Genomic DNA, 23,329 nt, shown 5'->3' with positions numbered 1-23,329 from the left:
CTGTGGCCAAGATAGGACTCTGTGCCCCTTTGCCCATCCACAAGATCTCAGTCCCTGTCACCATAGCTCTCCACTGCCCCTTGACAGTTTGGTTCTCACAAGAGGACAAGCACCATGAACTTCTGTTTCAAAGACTAGAAACATCCCATCCCACAAGAAGCAAGTGAGTGAGAGATATGCTGGGCTGAGCTAAGAACCCACTCTGGGGTGATTGGGGAAGGGACAACAGTGGTCAGTGGGGAGGTGGGAAGAGGCCGTGGGGCACTGTAGGAGATCTGGATCTGTTCCTGACTTGCTCTGGAATCCTGAGATCACCCCTACCCCTCCCTGCACCTCAGTTTCTCCATCTGTCATGAGGGGTTGGAACTAATCAAAGACTTGCAAGGGCTCTCAGCTCTGACTTCTTAGTCTCAGGCTTGAAGAGAATATACTCACCTCCTACTCTTACCTCCACGCCCCTGCCAGCCTTAGATGACACTACTTTGACCAAGGTCCTTGCCCACCTCCATGCCACTGTATCCTGCCCTCGCTTCTCAGTTCTCATCTTACCTGACTGCTCAGTCTCCTTGGACCACACTTGTCCCCTCCTGTTAAAAAATAATCAATGTCAACTGTTTCTCAATAAAACTGAAAAGAAATTATATATATATATATATATTAAAGATTTTATTTATTTGTCATAGAGAGAGAAGTGAGAGCAAGCACAGGCAGACAGAGTCCCAGGCAGAGGCAGAGGGAGAAGCAGGCTCCCCGCCAAGCTAGAAGCCCATTGCAGGACTCCATCCCAGGACGCCGGGATCACGACCTGAGCCGAAGGCAGCCGCTTAACCAACTGAGCCACCCAGGCTTCCCAAGAAATAATATATTTTAAATATTATATTATACATTTAAAATTGTGGTAAATATACACATTACACAGTTTACATTTTAACCATTTTTAAGTATAAAATTAAGTAACACTGAGTATAGTGTGGTGCAACTGAGTCACAAGGCCATGCAACTATCACCACCATCCAGTTAAAGAAATTTTTCAGGGACGCCTGGGTGGCTCAGTTAGTTAAGCAGCTGCCTTCGGCTCAGGTCATGATCCCAGCGTCCTGGGATCGAGTCCCACATCGGGCCCCTTGCTCGGCAGGGAGCCTGCTTCTCCCTCTGCCTGCCATTCTGTCTGCCTGTGCTAGCTCTCTCTCCCTCTCTCTGACAAATAAATAAAATCTTAAAAAAAAAAAAAAAAGAAAGAAATTTTTCATCATCCCAAATTCTGAACTCATTAAGCAATTCTTCCCCATTCCTCCTTCCCCTACCAGGCCCTGATAATCTCTGTTGTACTCTCTCTCTATATAAAGTTACCTCATACAAGCAGAATCATACATTTGGTCCTTGTGTCTGGGTTCTTTTACTTAGCATAATGTCCTCAAGTTTCATCCATGGTGTAGCATGGCAGAATTTCATTCCTACTTATGGCTGAATCATATTCCATTGTGGTGTTTTTGTTATTTTAAGATTTTATTTATTTATTTGTCAGAGAGAGGGAGAGCACAAGCAGGGGAGAGAAGGCAGAGGGAGATGGAGAAGCAGACTCCCTGCTGAGCAAGGAGCCTGAGATGGGACTTGATCCTGGGATCCTGGGATCCTGACTTGAGCTGAAGGCAGACACTTAAAGGACTGAGCCACCCAGGTGCCCCTTGTTTATCTATCTTGATGGGCACTGGGTTGTTTATACCTTTTGGCTATTGTGAATAATGCTGCTATGGGTACTGGGAGGCAAGTCTCTGAGTCTTTGCTTTTAATTCTTTCCGGAGTGGGATTGCTGGATCATATAGTAATTCTACATCTAACTTTTTTTTTTTTTAAGATTTTTTTATTTATTCATGGACAGAGAGAGATCACAAGTAGGCAGAGAAGCAGGAAGAGAGAGAGAGAGAGAGGAGGAAGCAGGCTCCCCGCTGAGCAGAGAGCGCAATACGGGACTTGAACCCAGGACACTGAGATCATGACCTGAGCTATAGGCAGAGGCTTAACCCACTGAGCCACCCAGGCGTCCCTACATCTAACTTTTTGAGGACGCACCCAAGTGTCTTCCATAGCAGCTGCATCATTTCCCATTCCCAGCAGCAATGCACTGGGGTCCTCTACACCCCTGCAAGCACTTGTTTTCTGTTTCTGTTGTTGTTGTTTGTAATCCTAAATGATGTGAGGTTGGTGTCTCCTTATGGATTCTATTGGCAATTCCCTAATGACCAATGATGTTGAGCATCGTTTCTTGTGCTTATTGACCATCTGTACATATTTTCTTTGCAGAAATTTCTATTCAAGTTCCTTGTCTTTTGTGGTTTTTGTTACTGAGTTCTAGGAGTTCTTAATGTATTCTAGATTATTACCGCCTTATCAGATATGTGATTGATTTGCTAGTATTTTCCTCCATTTGGTGGGTTGTCTTTTCACTTTTTTAAAAAAAATATTTTATTTATTTATTTGACAGACAGAGATCACAAGTAGGCAGAGAGGCAGGCAGAGAAAGAGAGGGAAACAGGCTCCCTGCTGAGTAGAGAGCCCAATGCAGGGCTCAATCCCAGGACCCTAGGATTGTGACCTGAGCCAAAGGCAGAGGTTTAAACCACTGAGCCACCTAGGTGCCTCTTCTTTTCACTCTCTTGATAGTGTCCTTTGAGGCACAAAAATTTTTCATTCTGATGTCCAAGGTTTTTGTTGTTGTTGTTGCACCTGTCCTTTTTAGACATACAAACCCCCCCCCCACACCTTTGCCTCCCTGGCTTCCTGGACCATGCTTTCCTGACGTTTCGCCTTCTTCTCTGGCTGCTTGTCCTCAAGTCTCCTTTGCTGGATCCTCCAACAGCCTGGGATTCAGTAATGGGTCATTTCACAAAGGCTGTCCCAACCCTTCACCATCCGCAGGTGCAGACCTGAAGGAGCGGGAGCAGATGAGTGAGGCAGAAGTGGGGATCTTTGTCCAGCGGCTCCGAGGCCTGATGAATGAGATTGGTGAGGGTCTTGGAGTGGGTTGGAGGAGGGCGTTCAGGGACCCTCCTGATGCCAGCCCTACCCCTCCTGCCATCCTCTCCCATCAAGAAAGGACAGTTTCTGTTGTAAGCTCTGTGGAAAGACAGAGGACTCTGCCAGGTGGGATGAGCACATGGAATCCTACAAGGGGGAGGGTAAAAAGGAGGTTCAGAAGGCATTTCTCCCAGAGGGAGCTCTGGCTCTCAGCTTTTGTGTCCTGCTGGCTCTGACCCCTGACCCCTCTACCTTCAGGGTTCAAGTCCAGCTACTCCATAGGATTCAAATTTCACCAACCATACTTTCAGGCTTTGACAATTACTGTTCCTTTTGTCTGGAATTTCTCTCCTGGGCCACCTGAACTTTTTACTTACCCTTTAAGACCACTGGGAAGCCTTCCCTGGCCCATTCTCTAAGCTTTGTCAGAGCACTGATCACCCTGGGTCATCATTGCCTGTTCATAGATCTGCCTTCCCCATGTCTATTCAATTCTATGTTCCTAGCACCAAGCAGGGGGCTTGACACACAGAACAGAAAGGCTGGTGGTCCCAGGGAGGCCAACGGTAAAGAGGGCCTGAGTGGGGATCATCTAGCCCATCTCCTCACTCCAGTACCCCAGTTGATTTCCCCAATAAGAAAAACCTACTTCTAAGATAACTGGCAGAGGTACCTGGTAAGGTTCCAAACCTGGGACCAATGAAGCCATAGGCCCTCCCCAGCCTTGAGTCCCTGTCCCGGTCCTTCTAGGGCTTCACAGGCTGAGCCCTTCTTCATCTCCACAGCAGCCTTCCCTGCGCCCACGATTGCAGCTATGGACGGGTTTGCCTTGGGTGGAGGCCTGGAACTTGCCCTGGCCTGTGACCTCCGAGTAGCAGGTACTGGGCAGAAGGAGAGGTGGGATAGGGTGAGAAGGGATGTGTAAGTAAAACAGATTATGTCTGGGGATGCTGCAAAGTTGGCCACTACTCTGGGCTTTCCAAACAGCAGCAAAACTAAAGGCTATGTGGGAGATCGCAGAGTTTGGGTGTAAGCTGGTTCCCCTCCTGGCCCAGCCCTGACTGCTGTAGTGCCTGTCACCTCTCAGAACCAGACCCCCTCATCTCTAGAATGCTTTTGCCAACCCCAGAGCAACTGGCTAGAGGACAGAAGAACAAGAGAGGGGAGACTGGGGACAAAGACAAATTGTTCAACTTTCTAGTTCTCTGCAACCCAATTCTGTGTCATGTTTTGCACAGAGAGTCACAGGGGCAGCTGGTCACTACTGCCTGGCTACTCACAAACATGCTTGGGCAGGAACACTGCTCTCTGGTTCCCTGGCATCAGCCAAGGTTTGCATTACCCGTTCAGAGCAGTTGGCCTTTGCAGACTGGAGGGAGGGGTGGATATAATTGATCGCCTTTAACCTGACTTAATGGTCAGGTGTACACTTCTAGGAGAGTTAGAAAAAGTCCAAGCGCTAGGTGGTGCTACTATCTTCTCTTCCCCTCACTGCTTTCTCCTGCCACTCCAGGTAGAACATTTAGAAATATGTACCTCCAGGTACAGAGGTAGCCTGTATCTACATGATGCATTATCAAAGAGAAGGCAACAGGATACCAAGTCAGGTCATGCTCCACCTTGCTTCTCATGTGCCCATATTTAGGGCAACTACCTTGCAGGGTTTGGTAGATAGCAAGGAGAATGTAAAACCCCGTAGAGGCAGTAGTGGCCGTTCCCTGCAGCCACACTGCATAGTTCAGATGGCCTGTAAGGGAATTCAGGAGATGTGGCTTGAACACAGGGAAATTTCAGCCTGATGAAAAGCCAAGGGGAGTAACTGTGGTGGGAGCAGGAGTCACTGATGCTCTAGCCCAGGCCAGAGGCAAGGGTCCAATGAGACAGAGAATCCCTTAACCCACAAATAGGCACTGGGCACCTTCCAAGAATCCCTTCCTGTTACAAGAACCATTATCTCATTTGATCCTTGGCAGCTCTCTGATGAAGGCAGAAGAGGGGGGACTTTATTTATTTATTTATTTATATCAGTGAATGAGGCTCACGGTGAGACTTGCCTGGATGGGCACCTCCGCCCCTGGGAGAAGCAGTATGAGGGTCTGAGCCTGCTGACTTCCATGCTAGGGCTCTTCCCAAAGCAGAGTCTGTGGAGAGGTCTACTGTAGCCACCTCATGAGGGAAGCGGTTGGTGGTGGGGTGAGCAGAGCTTAGAGGCAGGTGTCTCTTCCCTCTGGGGAATGGCACTGCAGGAGAGCGTGCGTGCTTCACTCTGCTCTGTTTAAGCAGCTTCCTCAGCCGTCATGGGACTGATCGAGACCACCCGAGGGCTCCTCCCTGGAGCAGGTAACTACCTACTGGACCCATCCTTCTCTTACTTAATCCCCACTCTCTCTAGGTTACTTCCCTGCTTTCCTTTTTTGCATTGTGCTCTGGGTTCTGCCCTTCCATCCTAACTCAGAATCTCCTCCTCTGAGAAGTCCTGGTTGACTCCCAAACTGGGCTTCTCTGGGCTCCCACTTCCCCTGTGGATTTACTAACCCTGCTTCATCCCGGCAGGAGGGACTCAGAGGCTGCCTCGATGCCTGGGAGTGGCCCTGGCAAAGGAGCTCATCTTCACAGGCCGAAGACTGAGTGGTGCACAGGCCCAAGCCCTAGGGCTGGTGAACCACGCTGTTTCCCAGAATGAGGAGGGCAACGCCGCCTACCATCGGGCACTGGAATTGGCCCAGGAGATCTTGCCCCAGGTGTGGCTATAGCCCAACACAGGAGGGAGGGCCTGTGTCAGGGGCAGCAGACAGGGGTTGGAGGACACTCACCTCTGGGGAGGCCAGGGCTATGCCCCAAGGGGCCACACAAGACCCACTCATCCAGACTTATATTTAAATTCAGATTACTTAAAAATAAAACATTTAGTTTCTCAGTTACACTTTCCCATTTCAGATGCTAATAGGGACATGTGGCTATTGCCTCCTACATTGGACAGTACTGTAATAAAATGTCCCCCAAACTAAAAAAGCAACATTCTAAGCAGATAAAGAACTACCAGCTTATTTTTTCGACCACAATGCAGGGTGGAGAAATTCCTGAAATACATCATGTAAAACGTTGTGTTAGGACCCAGCGTACGTGTAGCCCTACCAGCCAGCTGCCAAGTCCAGAGCCTGCAGGAGACAGGCCAGGATCTGGCTGATAGGGGGTCCAAGGACCTGGCAGCCTCTAACTGCGGGCTTCTCCAAGACAGAGAGGGATGTCCCAAGTTTCCATATGAAAGCAGCTTTAAATGGAGCTAGGTCTTATAATTTATAATAAACACTGAGTTAGCCCATATGGAGCACGTCCTACTCATCAGACATGATCCTATGTACTTTAAAACGTCTCTCAATTAGCACCCAGCTGAGCTGATTACCCTTGTTGTATTTGTGATGTAACAGACCCAGAAAGATTTAGTGACTTGCTCAATCAATGTCACAAAAAAGTGATTGCAATACCAGAAAAAAAGACAATACTGGTATTTGGGCTTTTATTTTGCATGATACAAAATATAATATAGAAACTGGTATTCTAAAGAGTGCAGAATATTAACCTCAAACTAAATGTCAGATCCATTTCCAACAGAAAGAATTTACAAACATGTTACAAAACAAAGATACGTTTATAAAACCGTTAGCCACATATTAAAAACAGATAAAAGTATTTTAGTTAATCACAAAAAAAGGTATTTTATTTAAGAAAGGAATCTTTCTGTCTCCCTTAAATTTAAATAATCCTTTTTGTCCTAACTTTGAGGTCTTCTTTGACAGTAAGGATTGTAACTTTTGAAAATTAATAGTGAGTTTGGTCTAAAAGAAAGCATTTGTTTTGTCTTTCTTTTTCTTCATCACATACAAACGGAATCTGATGCTGTTACCTAGACCATTTTAATCTGCCAGGTTTCTACTACACCTGAGCAAAAAGTCTTTAAACCAACATAAAACTCTGAGTACCTCAAGGAAGTGTGTGGCTGACTTCCCTTCCCAAATAGGGAAGGGGGAGGGGGCGGACACTAGCAAGACTTGTGGACTATAGGGTTTGTCTTTTTGCATAAATTGAATGCAAGAGGATTCAGGTTTCTGAATATACTGAAACAATGGTATTCTACTAATATAATTACTAGTATTTCAGTACTTAAAAGTAGCTTTATATACCAAGACACTAGCTTACCAAAAATTAGTTGTAAATTCACTAATCCCAATCCTTAATTTCTAGCAGAGTTACTGGGTGCTGAGAATGAGAGGGTTCCTGGATGGGGTGAGTGTTGGGGATGGTGTGGTAGTTGGCTGTTCTCTAGAGGATAAACCACCAAGACTAGGGAGTCAACGGTAGATAGATCCACACATTCAGGAAAAAAAATGTATGTTTTCAGCATATACACATGGACCTTATCTATATAGTTTTACTTTTACTTTTCTTTGGTGAGAAATCCGTTTATTAGTTAGTTATCTTTGCTGACAAGCAAAACAGAAGAGTAAAGGCATAAGGTAAAAATCAAAAATAGGGTCGAGCACCTGGGTGGCTCAGCGGATTAAGCACCTGCCTTTGGCTCAGGTCATGATCCCAGGGTTCTGGGAATGAGTCCCACACTGCACTCCCTGCTCCACAGGGAGTATGCTTCTCCCTCTGCCCTCTGCCACACCCACCCCAAGCACTCATGTTCACTCTTTCTCAAATAAATAAAATCTTTAAAAAGAAAAGAAAAGAAAAGAAAAAAGTAGGGTGACCCAGGTGACCCTGTCATCCCAAGGCTGTCCCAGTTAAAAGTGCAAGTTCCACATCCCGATAACTATCAGTCCTTGGCAGACCAGGTTAGGTGGTCACCAAAACAGCTTTCAACTCCCCAGAGATGACTACTGGCTTCTGTTTTGTTTTTATTTTTAATTTATTGGTTTGGTTTTTTTTTGAGATGGCCACTCTTAACTTACACACTCTTCCAGAAATTTTCATTGTATATATAAGAATATATATTATGCACATATACTCACATATTTAAATAACTCTGAACTCCTTTTAAGATGGTTTGGAGGGACAAAGAACACACCTTTAGAGGCTAATCCAGTTCTAAGAGACATTAAAAATATGAAATTAAAATATGCATAGTAAGGATTCAAGCAGTATGGAAAAGTATAAAACAAAAAAGTGAAGTTCTCCACTCTCCTGACTCTTCTCCCCAAAGGAGTATCACGCCAACATTTTTTACACAAACGGGATAATGATATACATACTTAGTATGCATCTTGGGTTTTTTTTCACCCAATATTTTGGAGTTTCCCATTTCAGCACATACTTACCGACCTCATTCTTTGAAATGCACACTTCTTCATTCACAGTACAGGTGTGCCATCATTATGTAACCAGTACTCTAATAGTGAACATTTATGTTGCTTTGTGTTACCATAAAATAGCTGGAGTATATAACTGAACATCTTCACATACTTACAGTCCATCTGTAAGGTAGATTCCTACATGGAATTGCAACATCAGGGTACAAACATCCATCTAATAACATTTGCCAGTTCTAATCAAGTTGCCTTCAGAAGCACTGTACCAACTTACTCTATTAATAATGTATGCAAATACCTATTTCCTGAATCTCAGCAAATAGCATTTTACGATTTACCTATACTTAATCTTAGGTGAAAAGGGGCACCTCATGGTTTTGAACTGCATTTCTTTAAGAGTAAAACTGAGTAATCCTTGTGTTTATATTCCTTTTCTGTGAATTATCCTTATGAATATTTGTTAAAAAATTATGCCAGGTCTTTGTAAATCAAGGACATTTGCTGGTCACAAGTATCACAAATACATCTTCTGTTTTTGACTTCTGTCTTATTTACGGTATTTTTCCCAATATGAGGTCATTCATATTTATGTACCTAGCTTTTTCATTTGTGGCTTCTCTGTTAACAGACTTTAAAAATCTTTTTCTGATTGTTGTACTTACAAAAACCTCAAATAACACAATACAAGCAATAGAGGAAGTAAACGCAGTCTTTGCCTGGAAGTGAGGCTAGGGATGGAGGGCCAAGCCTGGAGAGGCACAAGTTGATTAGAAGCAAGAACAATGAGGCAAAGGTGGCCACTCTTTGATGTGCTTGCTTCTAAGTGGCTGTATAAAATGCCCTCTTGGGATCTCAACCCAGGCTGGTCCGACTCCAAAAGCCCAAGATCCTCATCTTGACCTTTAGTTTACTCTGCTGGTATGAAACCTTCTTGCAGAGGAGGCTTGCATCTGCCAAGATGAGAGGGGTAGGGGAATGGAGCAACAGTGGGAAAGGTGACTGGAAATCAAATCCAAGCTTCACCACTCTTTGGACAAACATGGCCAAGTGTTTCACCTTCCTGAGCCTCAATTAAAGATGGCACCATCCTTGAAGGGTAGGTAGCACCATTAGACAAGTCTGTGGGTAGGAAAACATTTTGTTAAGTTGTAGCATGTTATACACACTGGTGGGATGGATTAAATGACAAGAATTTGAGATAGTCAGAATTGGGAGGCTCAGGGATCAGTTAGGCTTCCTTCATTATAGATAAGAATATCAATATGGTGGCTAACTGAACATTAAAAGAAAAAGAATATCAACTGAGAAGTAGTAAGTACTAACACCAACAAAATGTCAGTAACAGTCAATAGAAGAGCTGAAAAGTGACTCAGACTGATCTCCCTGTTGATGACTCTCCCCACCATGAAGCTATGTCTCTCTCTTCGAAACCCCTTCCCACCAACTGTTAGCACCAATTCCCTCAACCTAGCCTTTTCTCTTTTCTTTTCCCTAGGCACCCATTGCTGTGCGGCTGGGCAAAGTAGCCATTGATAGAGGAATGGAGGTAAGTAGGTTCTGGGTCAGGACTTGGATTCACTAAAGTCAGTGGGGTGGCTGGGAGGCAATGCTTTCATGCCAGTGCAGACTAAGAACACAGCTAGAAAAAAAACTCAAACTGGACTCTTCTAAGAGACATTGAGTCTGACCTCTCCCTCTGCCTCAGTTTACCCACCCATGAAATGTAAAGTTCGGCCAGGTGGCATTCTGAATTACATTTTATCTTCATCTCTCTTCGTTAGATAGAAGGTAATTGAGGTCCAGAAAGGGTAAAAGACCTGTCTAGGGTCACAGAGCAAGTGAATAAATAGAATACAGCTCTTGTGTGGCTCCTAGGCCATGTTCTTGGGTTTGTGCTGGTGGTAAGGTGGCCTCATGGATAGGACTCAGGGTGGTGTCTTAGACGCAAGCTAATTCATCCTTAAAACAACTTACTCGTCAACTCACTCATTACACACTGAATCTAGACCTGAGCTGAGAACAGGGACAAAGAGATCAGTTAAATATGGAACTGTCTCCAAGGTGGGAAGAGAGGGCAGATACACACAGAATCACTAATACAAGATTAAGGATACCAAGCAGAGTTGCCTGGGTGGCTGCATCAATAAGGCATGCAACTCTTGGGGTGCCTGGGTGGCTCAGTGGGTTAAAGCCTCTCTGCCTTCAGCTCGGGTCATGATCCCAGAGTCCTCAGCTCAAGCCCAGCATCGGGCTCTCTGCTCAGCAGGGAGCCTGCTTCCTCCTCTCTCTCCCTCTCTGCCTGCCTCTCTGCCTACTTGTGATCTCTATCTGTCAAATAAATAAATCTTAAAAAAAAAAAAAAAAGGTATATAACTCTTAATCTTGGGGTCGAGCCCCACATGGGTGAAGAGGTTACTTAAAAGAAGGCGGGGTATCAAGCAGACACCCTGAAGGGGTGAGAGCTGTGATATTATTGATGTGGCTAGTGGCTACTACTGGGTATTGTTGGGTTAAAGAGGTTTTGTAGATTTGGGCCTTGGGAAGGATGAGGGTTCAAGAAAAAGAGAAAGGTATGAGCAAAAGCATAGAGGTATATAAGTAAGCAACCTGACTTAACAGGAGTGAGGAATGAGTCAAACTACACAGCACAGAGATTGGCACAAAGGCTCTGGTGCTAGCCTGGCCTGGGTTCAAAGACCTGCTTTTCTATATACTGTTGTGACCTTTACTTTCTTTTTTTTTTTTCTTTTTAAAGATCTTATTTATTTGAGGGACGCCTGGGTGGCTGGCTCAGTTGGTTAAGCAGCTGCCTTCGGCTCAGGTCATGATCCCAGCGTCCTGGGATCGAGTCCCACATCGGGTTCCTTGCTCCGCAGGGAGCCTGCTTCTCCCTCTGACTCTGCCTTCCACTCTGTCTGCCTGTGCTCGCTCTCCCTCTGACAAATAAATAAATAAAAATCTTAAAAAAAAAAAAAATAGAACAGAGCTTTTAAGTGGTAGTAATAGTAAGCATCAGGTAGTAGATGCTGGAAAGTTGTCAGAGCCTAGGATGTTATTCCCCAGGGCAACAAAAGCCTGTGAAATTTCCTTCCCAGGAGGGACAGGAGGGACAGGAGGGACAGGAGGCAGGGTACACAGCCAGATGTGAAGACGTAACTCTGGTTGTTGCAAACACAGCTCACACCCTTCTCCTTAGCTCTCCAGGCCAAGTGCCATCCTCCCCAACCCTTTGTCCCAAAGTCGTTTTATCTCTGTTACAAATGGTATTCCCTCTCCAGGTAGGAAATTCCTGATCATAATCATCTCTGTTCACAGGGACTAGCCTACAATAAGCTCAATAATACTTCGCTGGAGGAATCCATGAACAGTAGGGAATGGGGGTGCAGGCAGTAGGATAGTTGTCACTAAAGTCAGGCTGATGTAGGCACCACTTCTTTCTCACAGGTGGATATCGCATCAGGGATGGCCATTGAAGGCATATGCTATGCCCAGGTACGTAACTGCTGCCAGTCCGCACATACTTCCAAGCCGAGGCCAGGCCAGAGTGGGGAGCCTTGTACAATATGTGACCAATTTAATGGTTCCTCCCAACTTGAAAAGTTAGACTCTGGACCACTGCCTCTTACAATCAGCCTGGGACAGTCCTAGGGAAACCACACTGCTTCTCTCTAGGACTGTTTCCTAGGCCATCCAATATACTCTGCCCCCAGAATCACAGAGCACACAGGCAGGTACCTGACAAACCACCACTTCCACTCTCTGTACTAGTGGTTGCTGCAGAGGCTAGGCTGGAGTCAGGATGTCAAGGCCTTGGTTATAACCTGCAGGCTGTGTGTGTTCAGTGGGGGTGAGGGAGGAAGAGTGGTGGGGGTAGGGGTGGTGACCTGCGGCTTACTTAGCCTCGGATTCCTGGGTGAGTCAAAAATACAATCTCCAGGTTAACAAATATCCAGAATGCTCTTAAACAAAAAGTCCTGGAACTTGCAGAACTCAAAGCTAGATTTCTTACTGAAAAACTTAACTGTTTTTCTCTACTAAATAGCTGCATGTCAGATGGCTGCAGGCGATCAGAGCTCTCTAGAGGCATGTAAGCAGTGGGCAAGAGACTAATGGGATAGGCCACAGATGCTAGAGATGTAGTCTACATTCCCTAGGAGACCAAGGAGCCACTGAGGCATTACCTCAGAGGATAGGTATGAGCAAAAGCACAGAGGTAATGGAAGAGAGGTGGAAGAGATAATGGAAGGAATTGGGACTCTGACCTTGTCATGGGGTAGACGAGTTTGAGCAAGTCTTTACTGGCCTCTCTGTTCCTGCAGCTCCACCCAAAATTAATACTCTGTCTTGTTTCAGAACATCCCCACCCAGGACCGCCTGGAGGGCATGGCAGCCTTCAGGGAGAAGCGGCCCCCCAGATTTGTTGGCAAGTGACTCCCATTTAACTATAAATATGGGAGATGCCTGCCTTCCAGGACAGGATCCAGAAGGAAAATTTGCAGGGTGACTGTTCATCATTTCACCTATTCGGGCTTCAGTCTCCTCACAAGGACAAGGATAGATATAAAACAACTGGAATGGTGTTTCATACCAAGGTACTGCCCATGCTACCTACAGTTGCCTTCATAATTCCTCATCCTGACTAGATAATCGCTGGGGTCAAGTTGGCTTTGGAGCCTATCTTTCCCTCCCTATGCAAATGACAAATTGAGGATTAAAACAGACCACTCGGGGCATTTTTCTTGTTGGCTTTCAGGCCTGACCTCTGGCTCTCAGTTATTAGGTGCTCACCAGAGATGGCAAAAGGTTCTAAGAAGCCTCCAAGTTTCTTCCTCTGTACAACAGAGATACTACACAAACCCTGGCAGTAGCCGAACAGGCGTCAGGAATCAGACTGCCATTCATTAAGTGCCTCAGCTGCCTTATCTGCAAAATAAAAATGCTGTGAGGAGGAAAGAAAGAAGAAAAGAAAGGAAGGAAGGGAGGGAGGGAAGGGGAAAGAAAAGAAAAAAGAAAAGAGTGCTTGTGAAAGTGAACTGTGCCTCATGTTCAATAAACGGAATTATTATTAATGTACAGTGTTCTTAGGAGAACCAAATGAAATTATCACTGGGAAAACCTTTTGTGAACTATACAGAGTGCCAGGCAGTCTTTGGGCTGTGGTACATAGCCTTTGGGAGCACTGAAAAGCGAGCAGTTAAGTCTGAGGGAGAGAGTAGAGGGTCAGGAAATGGGCAGGTAACAGTGGAGTGAAGCATGAAGGTTCAACAGGCATTGTGGAAAGGAGAGGAAGGCTGAGGGGGAACAGCAAGAGTAAAGGTGAGTGGGAGGATAACACACTTAGAAATGATGAAGGCTAATAAACACATGCACACTAGCTAGCCTTCCTGTTGAACCAAGGTAGGAGAAGAGAAGGCTGCATCTTAAGCTTTGGCCTTACAGTCATTTTTTAATTCATCTGAGCTTCTCCAGCCTAGGCCTGGCCTAGAGACACTAAGCCAAGGGCACAGATATATATCAGTTCACATTGTTGTTATGCTGCTAAATACAAGTGTGCCCAACCCTGTGTTCCTGGAAGAAGAGTAACACAGAAGAGCCCAGGTCATAAAATCAGAACGAACTATATTAGCTGGAACTATGTCCTGGGTGTAACCACTCTGGAAAGTAACCACCTCACTGAACATCCTTTTTTTCATCTGCTAAATGGGGAGAATACAATTTATTTATCCCAGAGGATTGCTGTGAGTGAAATAAAACTTGGAGGGATGCCTAAACAGGCACTAATTCCTACATCATCCTCACATTAGCAAGAGCTAGTATCTGGTAACAGAATGTTCTAAAGTACTAGAACCCAGTTCAGGAAATGAAGACAGCCTTTTGAAATTAAGCAGAACAGAGAATAAGAGAAAATACAATGCAGTGTCAGAACTGTAGGAAGAAACAGGATGCTGGTGAGCAAGAATTTGGAATATGATTCAGAATAAGGATAAGCCTCATTTGATTCCAAAAGATGGTATACAGTACTCCAGTTAAGAGTCCAGTTAGCTAAAAGCACAAATACCTAGTATGAAAATATGCTACTCTTCATAAAGGAATTTACTTTTGTTTTTTGGACAGATGAATGGTAAGACCCATTTCATTAGCTGTCAGTAATAAGGAAGGAATTCATACTCTGTTCCACAGAGGTTTGCAAAGGACAAAAACAGAAGCTTCTGGTAGTGTGCACTGCAGCTGAGGTTGGTTCTTAAAAGCCCCTATTTTTCTTGCTTCCATGCTAGGCAAGAGCACTCTTGAAATCTATAGCAAAATATTTTTTTTGGCTTCCTCTTCCTCTTGGATTGGTCACAGTCCCACAATATCAAAACTTGACAGGATCAAGATTTACAGTCCCCATACAGTCTTCACCTAAACACTCTACTAGAACTCCTAAGTTCTACTCTTTTCCACCACCACACCCACTTACACAGAATGTCCCGTTCACTCAATCGAATGTGTCAAGTTGGAGGAAGAAAGGCCAGAGGCAGAATATCCAAAATTGGTTAAAAAAAAAAATTTTTTTTTTCTTCCCTCTACCCCCATAAGTGGAAGATACTTTGGTATTTATTTTATTTTATTATTATTTTTTTAATTTGACAGAGAGAGACACATCGAAGGGAGGGAACATAAGCAAGGGGAGAGGGAGAGGGAGAAGCAGGCTTCCTGCAGAGCAGAGAGCCGGATGCGGGGCTTGATCCCAGGACCTTGGGATCATGACCTGAGCCAAAGGCAAATGCTTAGCAACTGAGTCATACCCAGGCACCCTGGGTATTTATTTAAAAAAAAAAAAAAAAAAAAAAAAAAAAAAAAACACCCCCCCCCCCCGCTCCTTTTTCCTCCCCTCCAATGGAAATTCTGCCTCCAGTAAGCATGTATTAACTTTTTTACATACTTCTTTTCTCTTAGCCTCACATAAGTAGGAATAGTAACTCAGGATACTCTTTTAAACATGAAATTTAACATAAATACTAAGGTATCCCCATAGGTCTTTCTTTTCCCCTTCCTCTGACAAATTCCCAGATTTAAGAAACTGGCCAGGGTTAGGAAAAGTAACTGGCAGTGCTGTTGCAACACAAGCTCACAGATCTTCCCACAGAGTCCAAGACTTGACTTTTCAAAACTACTGAAGGGGTGTTTGCAGAATGATTCCAACGTGATTTGGGATTGCGGCTGTCATTCAAATCCAACCTTTCTGTAGTCTACAGAAAATCAACAATAAAAGGCCAGTGAGGCAGCCAACCCACAAACTCCAATGACAACTGGTTCCAACATACAATTGCTGGCAAGGCAGAAGTCCTGACAATGAGAACAGAGAGCACCTCTGAAGCCCCACGGGTTAAGAAGGGCATTCAACACAGAGGAGGGGGTCTCTGATAGTTCATGAAATGCATTCTGAAGTCATCTAGAATGGAGGTTGCAATCTGCTGTGTTTGGGGGTCTGCCTCACTGTGCTCCTGGATGTCACACAAAAGCTGCAATCCTTCTTCTTCAACTAACATTTTGCAGTATTTGCTGGCTGAAAGAAAATCAAACAAAGAAACTTGGTGGACAAACTGGCATTTTAAATATTCCCAAGTCACCACATTCACCTTTTTGAAAAAGGGGTACCAAGGATTAAGCCCCCAACATAAGAAATAACAGATAAAATTAGTCAATTCAAAATGAATATGTCAAAACTTAAATAATGCTTGACTTGTGTAGTACAGTAACAAATGATTATTTTAGTATGTTTACTTCCAGATGGCTCTAAGCTTCAAAATCTCTAATCCTAGCTAAAAGAATAAGAACTTCATTTTATTACATGTATTATAAACATGTCAAATTCAGACATTATGTCTAGCTAGATAACTTGAAAACACTAGATGCTGGATAAAAGGTAACAAAAAATTTAAATGCATATTCATGTGTACAAAGTAAAGGATTTGTTCAGGAGCCAGATACAAAGAGCAGAGAACACCTAAGCTCATGTAACTACTAGAGTTATTCTGGGTAAACCTCACTGGATTCTCAAAATCCAAGAATTTATGTCGTAATTTATGAAGTTAGAAGCAATATGTATATAATAAAATATATTTCAGTGCTTAAAGCTGGTCCCTCAAAAAACTATACAGGAGGAGGGATAAGACAATGAAACATCTTTAAGGTTGGTCTGGGCTCTAGGTGGGTATACAGGAGTGGGCTGGACAAGTCTTTCCCAAGAATTCATAAACCATAGTACTGAGTTGGTATAGGATTTGAATTTATACTACACCTAAATGTTCTGGGAACCCTTGAGCTGAGAAGTAAACATAAAAATTAGTCCAATCCCAGAGAAACCTCTAGAGCACCTGACAGAAGCAAATACAAAACTGCTGAAGGAATATGTCTATGATACAGCCCAAAAAGGATTCTCTTAATCAGTCCAAAAGCGAGTTAGACACAGAGAAAGATAATGATCAAAAAACACCGCAATTACCAAGAGTGTAGCACAAAGAAACAAAAACATGGAAACTGTTCTTTTAAACATTTAAAAAAATATATTTATTTTGGGGGTGCCTGGGTGTCTCAGTCGTTAAGCAGCTGCCTTCAGCTCAGGTCATGATCCCAGTGTCCTGGGATCAAGCCCTGCATTGGGCCCTCTGCTCAGTGGGAAGCCTGCTTCTTCTTCTCCCAGTTCCCCTGCTTGTGATCTCTCTCTTGCTCTTTCTGTGTCAAATAAATAAATAAATAAATTTATTTATTTATTTTTGAGGGGGGGGGCAGGAGAAACAGGCCCCACACCCTGCACAGAATCCCACGTGAGGATCAGTCCCACAAGCCTGAGATCACAATCCAAGCGGAAATCAAGAGTCGGACATTCATCCAACTCAGTCACCAGGTGCCCCTGGAATTACTATTTTTTAAGTCCACAGGATGTGTAGGATAAAGTGAGAGATGGTACAAGAAACTTCTGATAGATATTCCATAAGGAAAATATAGGAAAAGAGTAATATTTTTTTTTTAAGATTTTATTTATTTACTTGAGAGAGAGACAGTGAGAGAGAGCATGAATGAGGAGAAGGTCAGAGAGAGAAGCAGACTCCCCATGGAGCTGGGAGCCCGATGCGGGACTCGATCCTGGGACTCCAGGATCATGACCTGAGCCAAAGGCAGTCGTCCAACCAACTGAGCCACCCAGGCGTCCCAAAGAGTAATATTTTTTTTTTTTTTTAAAGATTTTATTTATTTATTTGACAGAGAGAAATCACAAGTAGATGGAGAGGCAGGCAGAGAGAGAGAGGGAAGCAGGCTCTCCGCTGAGCAGAGAGCCCGATGCGGGACTCGATCCCAGGACTCTGAGATCATGACCTGAGCCGAAGGCAGCGGCTTAACCCACTGAGCCACCCAGGCGCCCCAAAGAGTAATATTTTTAAACAGCTGAGAATTTTTATCAGTTTTGAAAAGTTTTAACTGTGACCTAAAGTCCAGAGGCCATAGAACAAAAAAGTTGACTAAACACAAAGAACAAAGTCAAGATGATAAAGAGGGAAAAAAAATATTTTCAAGAGTTCTTTCCAATTAAAAAGAGAAAGGGCAACAAACAGTAGACATAAGGTGAATAAAGAATATCAATAGACAATTCAAGGAAAAGAAAAGGACTCTTCAATATAAGATGGCTAACCACATTGAAATGTCAAGCGAGACTATCACTTTCACCTTAGATTGGTAAAGATCAAAAAGTCAACTAAACACTGTTGTAGGAATGTACGGCGACTGGCAAGCTCTCATACATTGCTGGTAGGAATGAAAACTGGGAATCAGTTCTCTGGAAAACAGTTTAGCAATACCTATCAAAATTATAAATGTTCCTAACATTTTGACTCAGCAATTCTACATATTCTGCAGATGAACTCACACACTTGCAACATGATATATGTAACAAATGCTATATACTATGTGTGAACTAATAGTACACTATGTACAAATGCTAATACTATGAGCCAAGCAGTGTTTTAAATATTTAACAAGTATTAACCCACTTAATTCTCATAATAGTCCCATGAATTAGGTATTTTTATCCCCATTTTAACAGATAAAGAAACTGGGACACAAGTGAGGTCAAGTTATTTGCTCAAGTTCCCATTATTAGTAAACAGCAGAAACTGGGAACAGAACAGAGTCTGGTTCTAGCATCTGTCCTCTTAGTTAAGTGAAAATATGCATTTTCACTTGATAGATATAGTGTGTATATGGCTATATACACATATATATACCTATAAACATATATATATATATATATATATATACATGTATGGTGGTATATGAATTATGTTAATACACACTAAACTAGTGCTTATAATAGAAGAGAGTAGAAACAATGTCCATCTAAAGCAGACTGGATCCATAGAGTGAAGAAATACTAAGCAATTTAATTCATAATGGTGTTATGGAGTTCTGCCAGTTGCTTGCTTTTTAACTTTGGGTAAGTTACTTGATCTCTCTGTGCCTTGTTTTCTCATCTGTAACAGATGTAGTATAGTAATAATAATGCTACCCTCTTCTAGTTGTTGTGAGGATTAAATGAGTTAACTCATAAAGAGCTTGCAACGCTGCCTGGCACAGAGAAAGTACTCAACTAAGTTCTAGTTGTTATAGTCATTGCTATATACTAAAGTCTGTTCCAGGGCCATTCTAACCGGCAGATCTGCCTGCATCTGTTCATATGCCAGCACCATTCACAATACTTTTTTTTTTCTTTAAGATTTTATCTATTTAAGAGTGTGAGAGAGCTAGCAAGAGAGTGTGGGGGACGTGGCGGGGGACAGAGGGAGAAGGAGGCTCCCCATTGAGCAGGGAGCACGATGCTGGGCTGGATCCCAGGACCCTGGGATCATGACCTGAGCCTAAGGCAGACACATCACTGAGAGCCACCAGGCAGCCCTCAGAATACTTTTTTTTTACAATTTAAAGAGAAATGTTAAGACAAGCTCCTTAAAACCATTTTTCTTGGTCAGTTCTTTCCTGTTTATTCTGCCAGGTTAACTTTAGAATAATTTTCAGATCCCTCATATCACACTTGAATTGTAGTATATCCATAAATTGAAAAATCTGACATCTCTCTCTTTTTTTTTTCTTGATTTTATTCATTTATTCATTTGACAGACAGAGATCACAAGTAAGCAGAGAGGCAGGCAGAGTGAGAGTGAGAGAGAGAGAGAGAGAGAGAGAGAGAGAAGCAGGCTCCCCACTGAGCAGAGAACCCGAAGTGGGGCTCGATCCCAGGACCCTGAGACCACGACCGGAGCCGAAGGCAAAGGCTCAATCCACTGAGCCACCCAGGCGCCCCCTGACATCTCTCTCTTAATAAATATTTCCATCTAGGAATATAGTATGCATCATAATTACTTCAGGTTTTTCAGTTATTTCTCAATTTTCTGCATATAGGTCTCATACTGGTTAAACTTGTCTTTGGTATTTTATACTTTTGTTGGTAGCTAATCTTTTAATTAATTCTAAAAGTTATCTCTTGAGTTTTTTAGTATAAAAATATAGCCTATATTGCTTTTATAATAAAAACAAAAATGTTTCACAATAATCCTTAGCAGAAAATGTAAGCCCCCAATGCTCAAAACAGCCAAACATGGAAAAACATTTAATCTGACTGGGAAACAGTTCCTGACTCCTGGCCCTCCAGGCTCCCACAAACCCATTACAAAGAGGCAGATGTATGTATTACTATAGGAAAAGCATTATTCATGATAAACTGTTGAGTGGAAAGAGGAAGCTATAGGACAGCATGCACAGAATGAGCCAATTTTGTTTAAAAACATTCATATTTACATATAGTATATTTTAACAACAGCATGTGCACAGGAAAAGTATTTGGAAGGACAGTTATAGTTATCAAATTACTAACTGTATTTGCCTATGGGAAATAGGAGTGGGAACCAACTTTCACTTTCTATACAGCTTGATATCTACCTCCAAATATATAATTCTATAGCACTTTAAATGTTTATTTAAATTTAGTTTAGTTAACATATATGTATTAGTTTCAGAGGTAGAATTCAGTGATTCATCAGTTGCATACAACACCCAGTGCCCATTACTGCAAGTGCCCTCTTTTTTTTTTTTAAAGATTTTATTTATTTATTTATTTATCACAGAGAGAAATTACAATAATCCTTAGCAGAAAATGTAAGCCCCCATCTATCTACAAGTAGGTAGATAGGCAGGCAGAGAGAAAGGGGAAAGCAGGCTCCCTGGTGAGCAGAGAGCCCAATGCGGGGCTGGATCCCAGGACCCTGAGACCATGACCTGAGCCTAAGGCAGAGGTCTAACCCACTGAGCCATCCAGGCGCCCTCAAGTGACCTCTTTAATGCCCATTCCCCCAATTCCGTAGAATTCTTAAAACAGAAACATTTTCCAATTTCTTTTTTTTTTTTTTTAAGATTTTATTTATCAGAGAGGGGGGGGAGAGAGCGAGCACAGGCAGACAGAATGGCAGGCAGAGGCAGAGGGAGAAGCAGGCTCCCTGCTGAGCAAGGAGCCCGATGTGGGACTGGATCCCAGGACGCTGGGATCATGACCTGAGCCGAAGGCAGCTGCTTAACCAACTGAGCCACCCATTTTCTTTTTTAAAAGAATTAAATTCAGGGGACACCTGGCTGGTTCAGTTGGTTAAACTATGACTCTTGATTTCAGCTCAGGCCATGATCTCAGGGTCATGAGATAAGAGTCCTGCATCGGGCTCCATGCTCAGTGGGGAGTCTGCTTGAGATTCTCGCCTCCTGCCCCTCCCCTTTCTCACACCCTCTAAGATAAATAAATAAAATCTTAAAAAAAAAAAAAAATGGAAGAGTTAAATTCAGTACACAGCTTAACACATTTCCAAAATTCTATCTTGAACTTAGTCTTTATACAGAAAAATAGTTGGAAAACTACTGTTTTGAATACATACGGTTTTTACTGCAGACATGATACATTGCCCATAGTGCCCAGAGCTGAACTGCTGGTTGAGAGAAGTTGCCAAGGAGTGGGAAAAATGCCTTGAAGGATCTAAAAAGGCACAAAGAAGTTCACTCAGAACTCAGGCTAGTGTCGGAAGTAGAATAATTATTTTCAACCTTTTCCACATAGGGTCATGTCCTCACTGAGACAGATATATTGTTGAGCATATGTCAGAACCTAACGTTTAAGAAACTTCATTTGTGTTAGGCACTCTTTACATTTAACATCTCATTTCATCCTCAATCTTGCACACTATCAGATAGCCTCATTTTACAGATGAGGAAAACTGAGTCTCAGAGATCTTTTAAGTGATGTTCCCAAAATCACAGAAAGAGGATTTGAACAAAAGGTTATTTGACTATAATAATTTTATCATTGTACCATGGCCTCTACATAGTAAAATGAGGGCAAGGTTTAATAGAAATACTACACCATCACGAGATTACCTGTAAGTCACCAATGCTGTCATCTTACAACTTGAACTTGGCCAATTCTGGATGGTAGCATACTACACAAAAAGAGAAACCAAGATTATAGTATTTTATTCCATAATTTTTAAAAAGTCATAATAGGCTTTTCATGTTATTTATCATTACATATATATGAAAAAACAAATTTTCAGAATATGGGAATGATCACCCAAATTAAGGTATCCCTACCTGCCAAAATATCAATTAGATAAACATCATATATGTAAAATATGAACAGTCATGTGGAAAATAGTGCAGTAAAAGAGGGCTTCTTTACAAAGATGCAGGATTGAGCATGCATTCATTCCTCCCCTAAATCCCATGAACAGAATAGTATAAACAGTAAAAAAGATAAAAGAAGGCAAACACACAAGAACAAAGCAGAAGGAAAATGGTAATTAATTTAATAGATCTAGCACTGGAGAATGTTAAACAATGAACCAATTTGAACAGAACCCCCAAGAGACTTAAAAATTTGGTACACCAGATACTTCAGGAAGTAAGATCAGAGGCAGGATTGAAAACAGGAGGAATGGCTGAAAGTACTGAAGAATCAAGACTCCCAGGTCTTCTCTACTATCCCTAACAAAAATTTCTGGACTGGGCAACCTTGTGAACAACTGCAGGTTGGGAATACCATGATTACAACAGGAGATGAAGTGAAAATCTAAATGATAAATGCTGAGAGTCCTCTGTCCTCAGCTCTCATCTAACGGGCTTCCAGACCGTTGGAACCAAGCTTGTAATTTTCAGTTAGAAGAACAGAAGGTTCTTCCTCAGGTAAATTCCAACCAGTTCAGGACAAAAGATCTAGTAACAGTGACAATGACTAATCAAGATCATTCTAAGTAAAACCCATAGTTGACAAATTCTACCCATCTACACTCAGCTTCCAAACAACTCCACTCTTAGATATGACTGGACAGCTGAAGATCACCATATACTTTAAGAAAATCTGTAACATAAAGGGACATAATAGGGAAAAAAAAGCAACGTGCAGGAAACAGAGACCTCGAAGGAAGAGAAAAACTTAAAAACAAAAATAAAACTTCAAATTAATATCAACCATGGAAAAAGAGTACAATATTGTATTAAAAAAGCACTCAAAGAACAAAAAAAGAGTTCTTAGAAATTAAAAACAGAAATATGTAAATACAAAATAAATATGTAAGTACACATAATAATTATTGTATTAAAATACAAAAGATTTTTTTATAAAGATTTTTATTTATTTATTTGACAGCGATCACAAGTAGGCAGAGAGGCAGGCAGAGAGAGAGAGGAGGAAGCAGGCTCCCTGCTGAGCAGCTCAGAGAGATGCGGGCCTCGATCCCAGGACCCTGAGATCATGACCTGAGCCGAAGGCAGAGGCTTTAACCCACTCAGCCACCCATGCTCCCAAAGATTTTTTTTTAAAGATTTTTATTTATATGACAGACAGAGATCACAAGTAGGCAGAAAGGCAGGCAGAGAGAGAGGAGGAAGCAGGCTTCCTGCCGAGCAGAGAGCCCGATGTGGGGCTCGATCCC

General features: G+C 42.7%; 2 protein-coding genes across 6 annotated transcripts in view; one reads left to right on the top strand and one right to left on the bottom strand.

Moving 5' to 3' along the window:
* ECHDC2 (enoyl-CoA hydratase domain containing 2) overlaps positions 1-23,329 on the top strand; it is a 60,177-nt gene that overhangs the window by 19,137 nt on the left and 17,711 nt on the right. For 2 of the 5 annotated variants that reach the window (XM_059374767.1, XM_059374762.1), the window contains 7 exons: positions 2,917-3,003; positions 3,801-3,893; positions 5,296-5,355; positions 5,569-5,756; positions 9,823-9,873; positions 11,772-11,819; positions 12,681-13,400. In XM_059374767.1, coding sequence (XP_059230750.1) covers positions 2,917-3,003; positions 3,801-3,893; positions 5,296-5,355; positions 5,569-5,756; positions 9,823-9,873; positions 11,772-11,819; positions 12,681-12,758 — 605 coding nt within the window. In that variant the 3' untranslated portion in view covers positions 12,759-13,400. Of the gene's footprint in view, positions 1-2,916; positions 3,004-3,800; positions 3,894-5,295; positions 5,356-5,568; positions 5,757-9,822; positions 9,874-11,771; positions 11,820-12,680; positions 13,401-23,329 lie in introns of those variants that run through there. The other 3 variants (XM_059374764.1, XM_059374763.1, XM_059374765.1) reach the window with 3 other exon arrangements.
* ZYG11A (zyg-11 family member A, cell cycle regulator) overlaps positions 15,144-23,329 on the bottom strand; it is an 83,918-nt gene continuing 75,732 nt past the window's right edge. Inside the window, exons 12-14 of the mRNA XM_059374761.1 lie at positions 21,777-21,838; positions 21,281-21,378; positions 15,144-15,876 (exon numbers count right to left, since the gene is read on the bottom strand). Coding sequence (XP_059230744.1) covers positions 15,710-15,876; positions 21,281-21,378; positions 21,777-21,838 — 327 coding nt within the window. The 3' untranslated portion in view covers positions 15,144-15,709. The remainder of the gene's footprint in view (positions 15,877-21,280; positions 21,379-21,776; positions 21,839-23,329) is intronic.

This window comes from Mustela nigripes, chromosome 14 (assembly GCF_022355385.1).
Source record: "Mustela nigripes isolate SB6536 chromosome 14, MUSNIG.SB6536, whole genome shotgun sequence".
Classification (NCBI taxonomy): domain Eukaryota; kingdom Metazoa; phylum Chordata; class Mammalia; order Carnivora; family Mustelidae; genus Mustela; species Mustela nigripes.
Note: the sequence above shows the minus strand (reverse complement) of the source record. Positions and strands in the feature narration are given on the sequence as shown.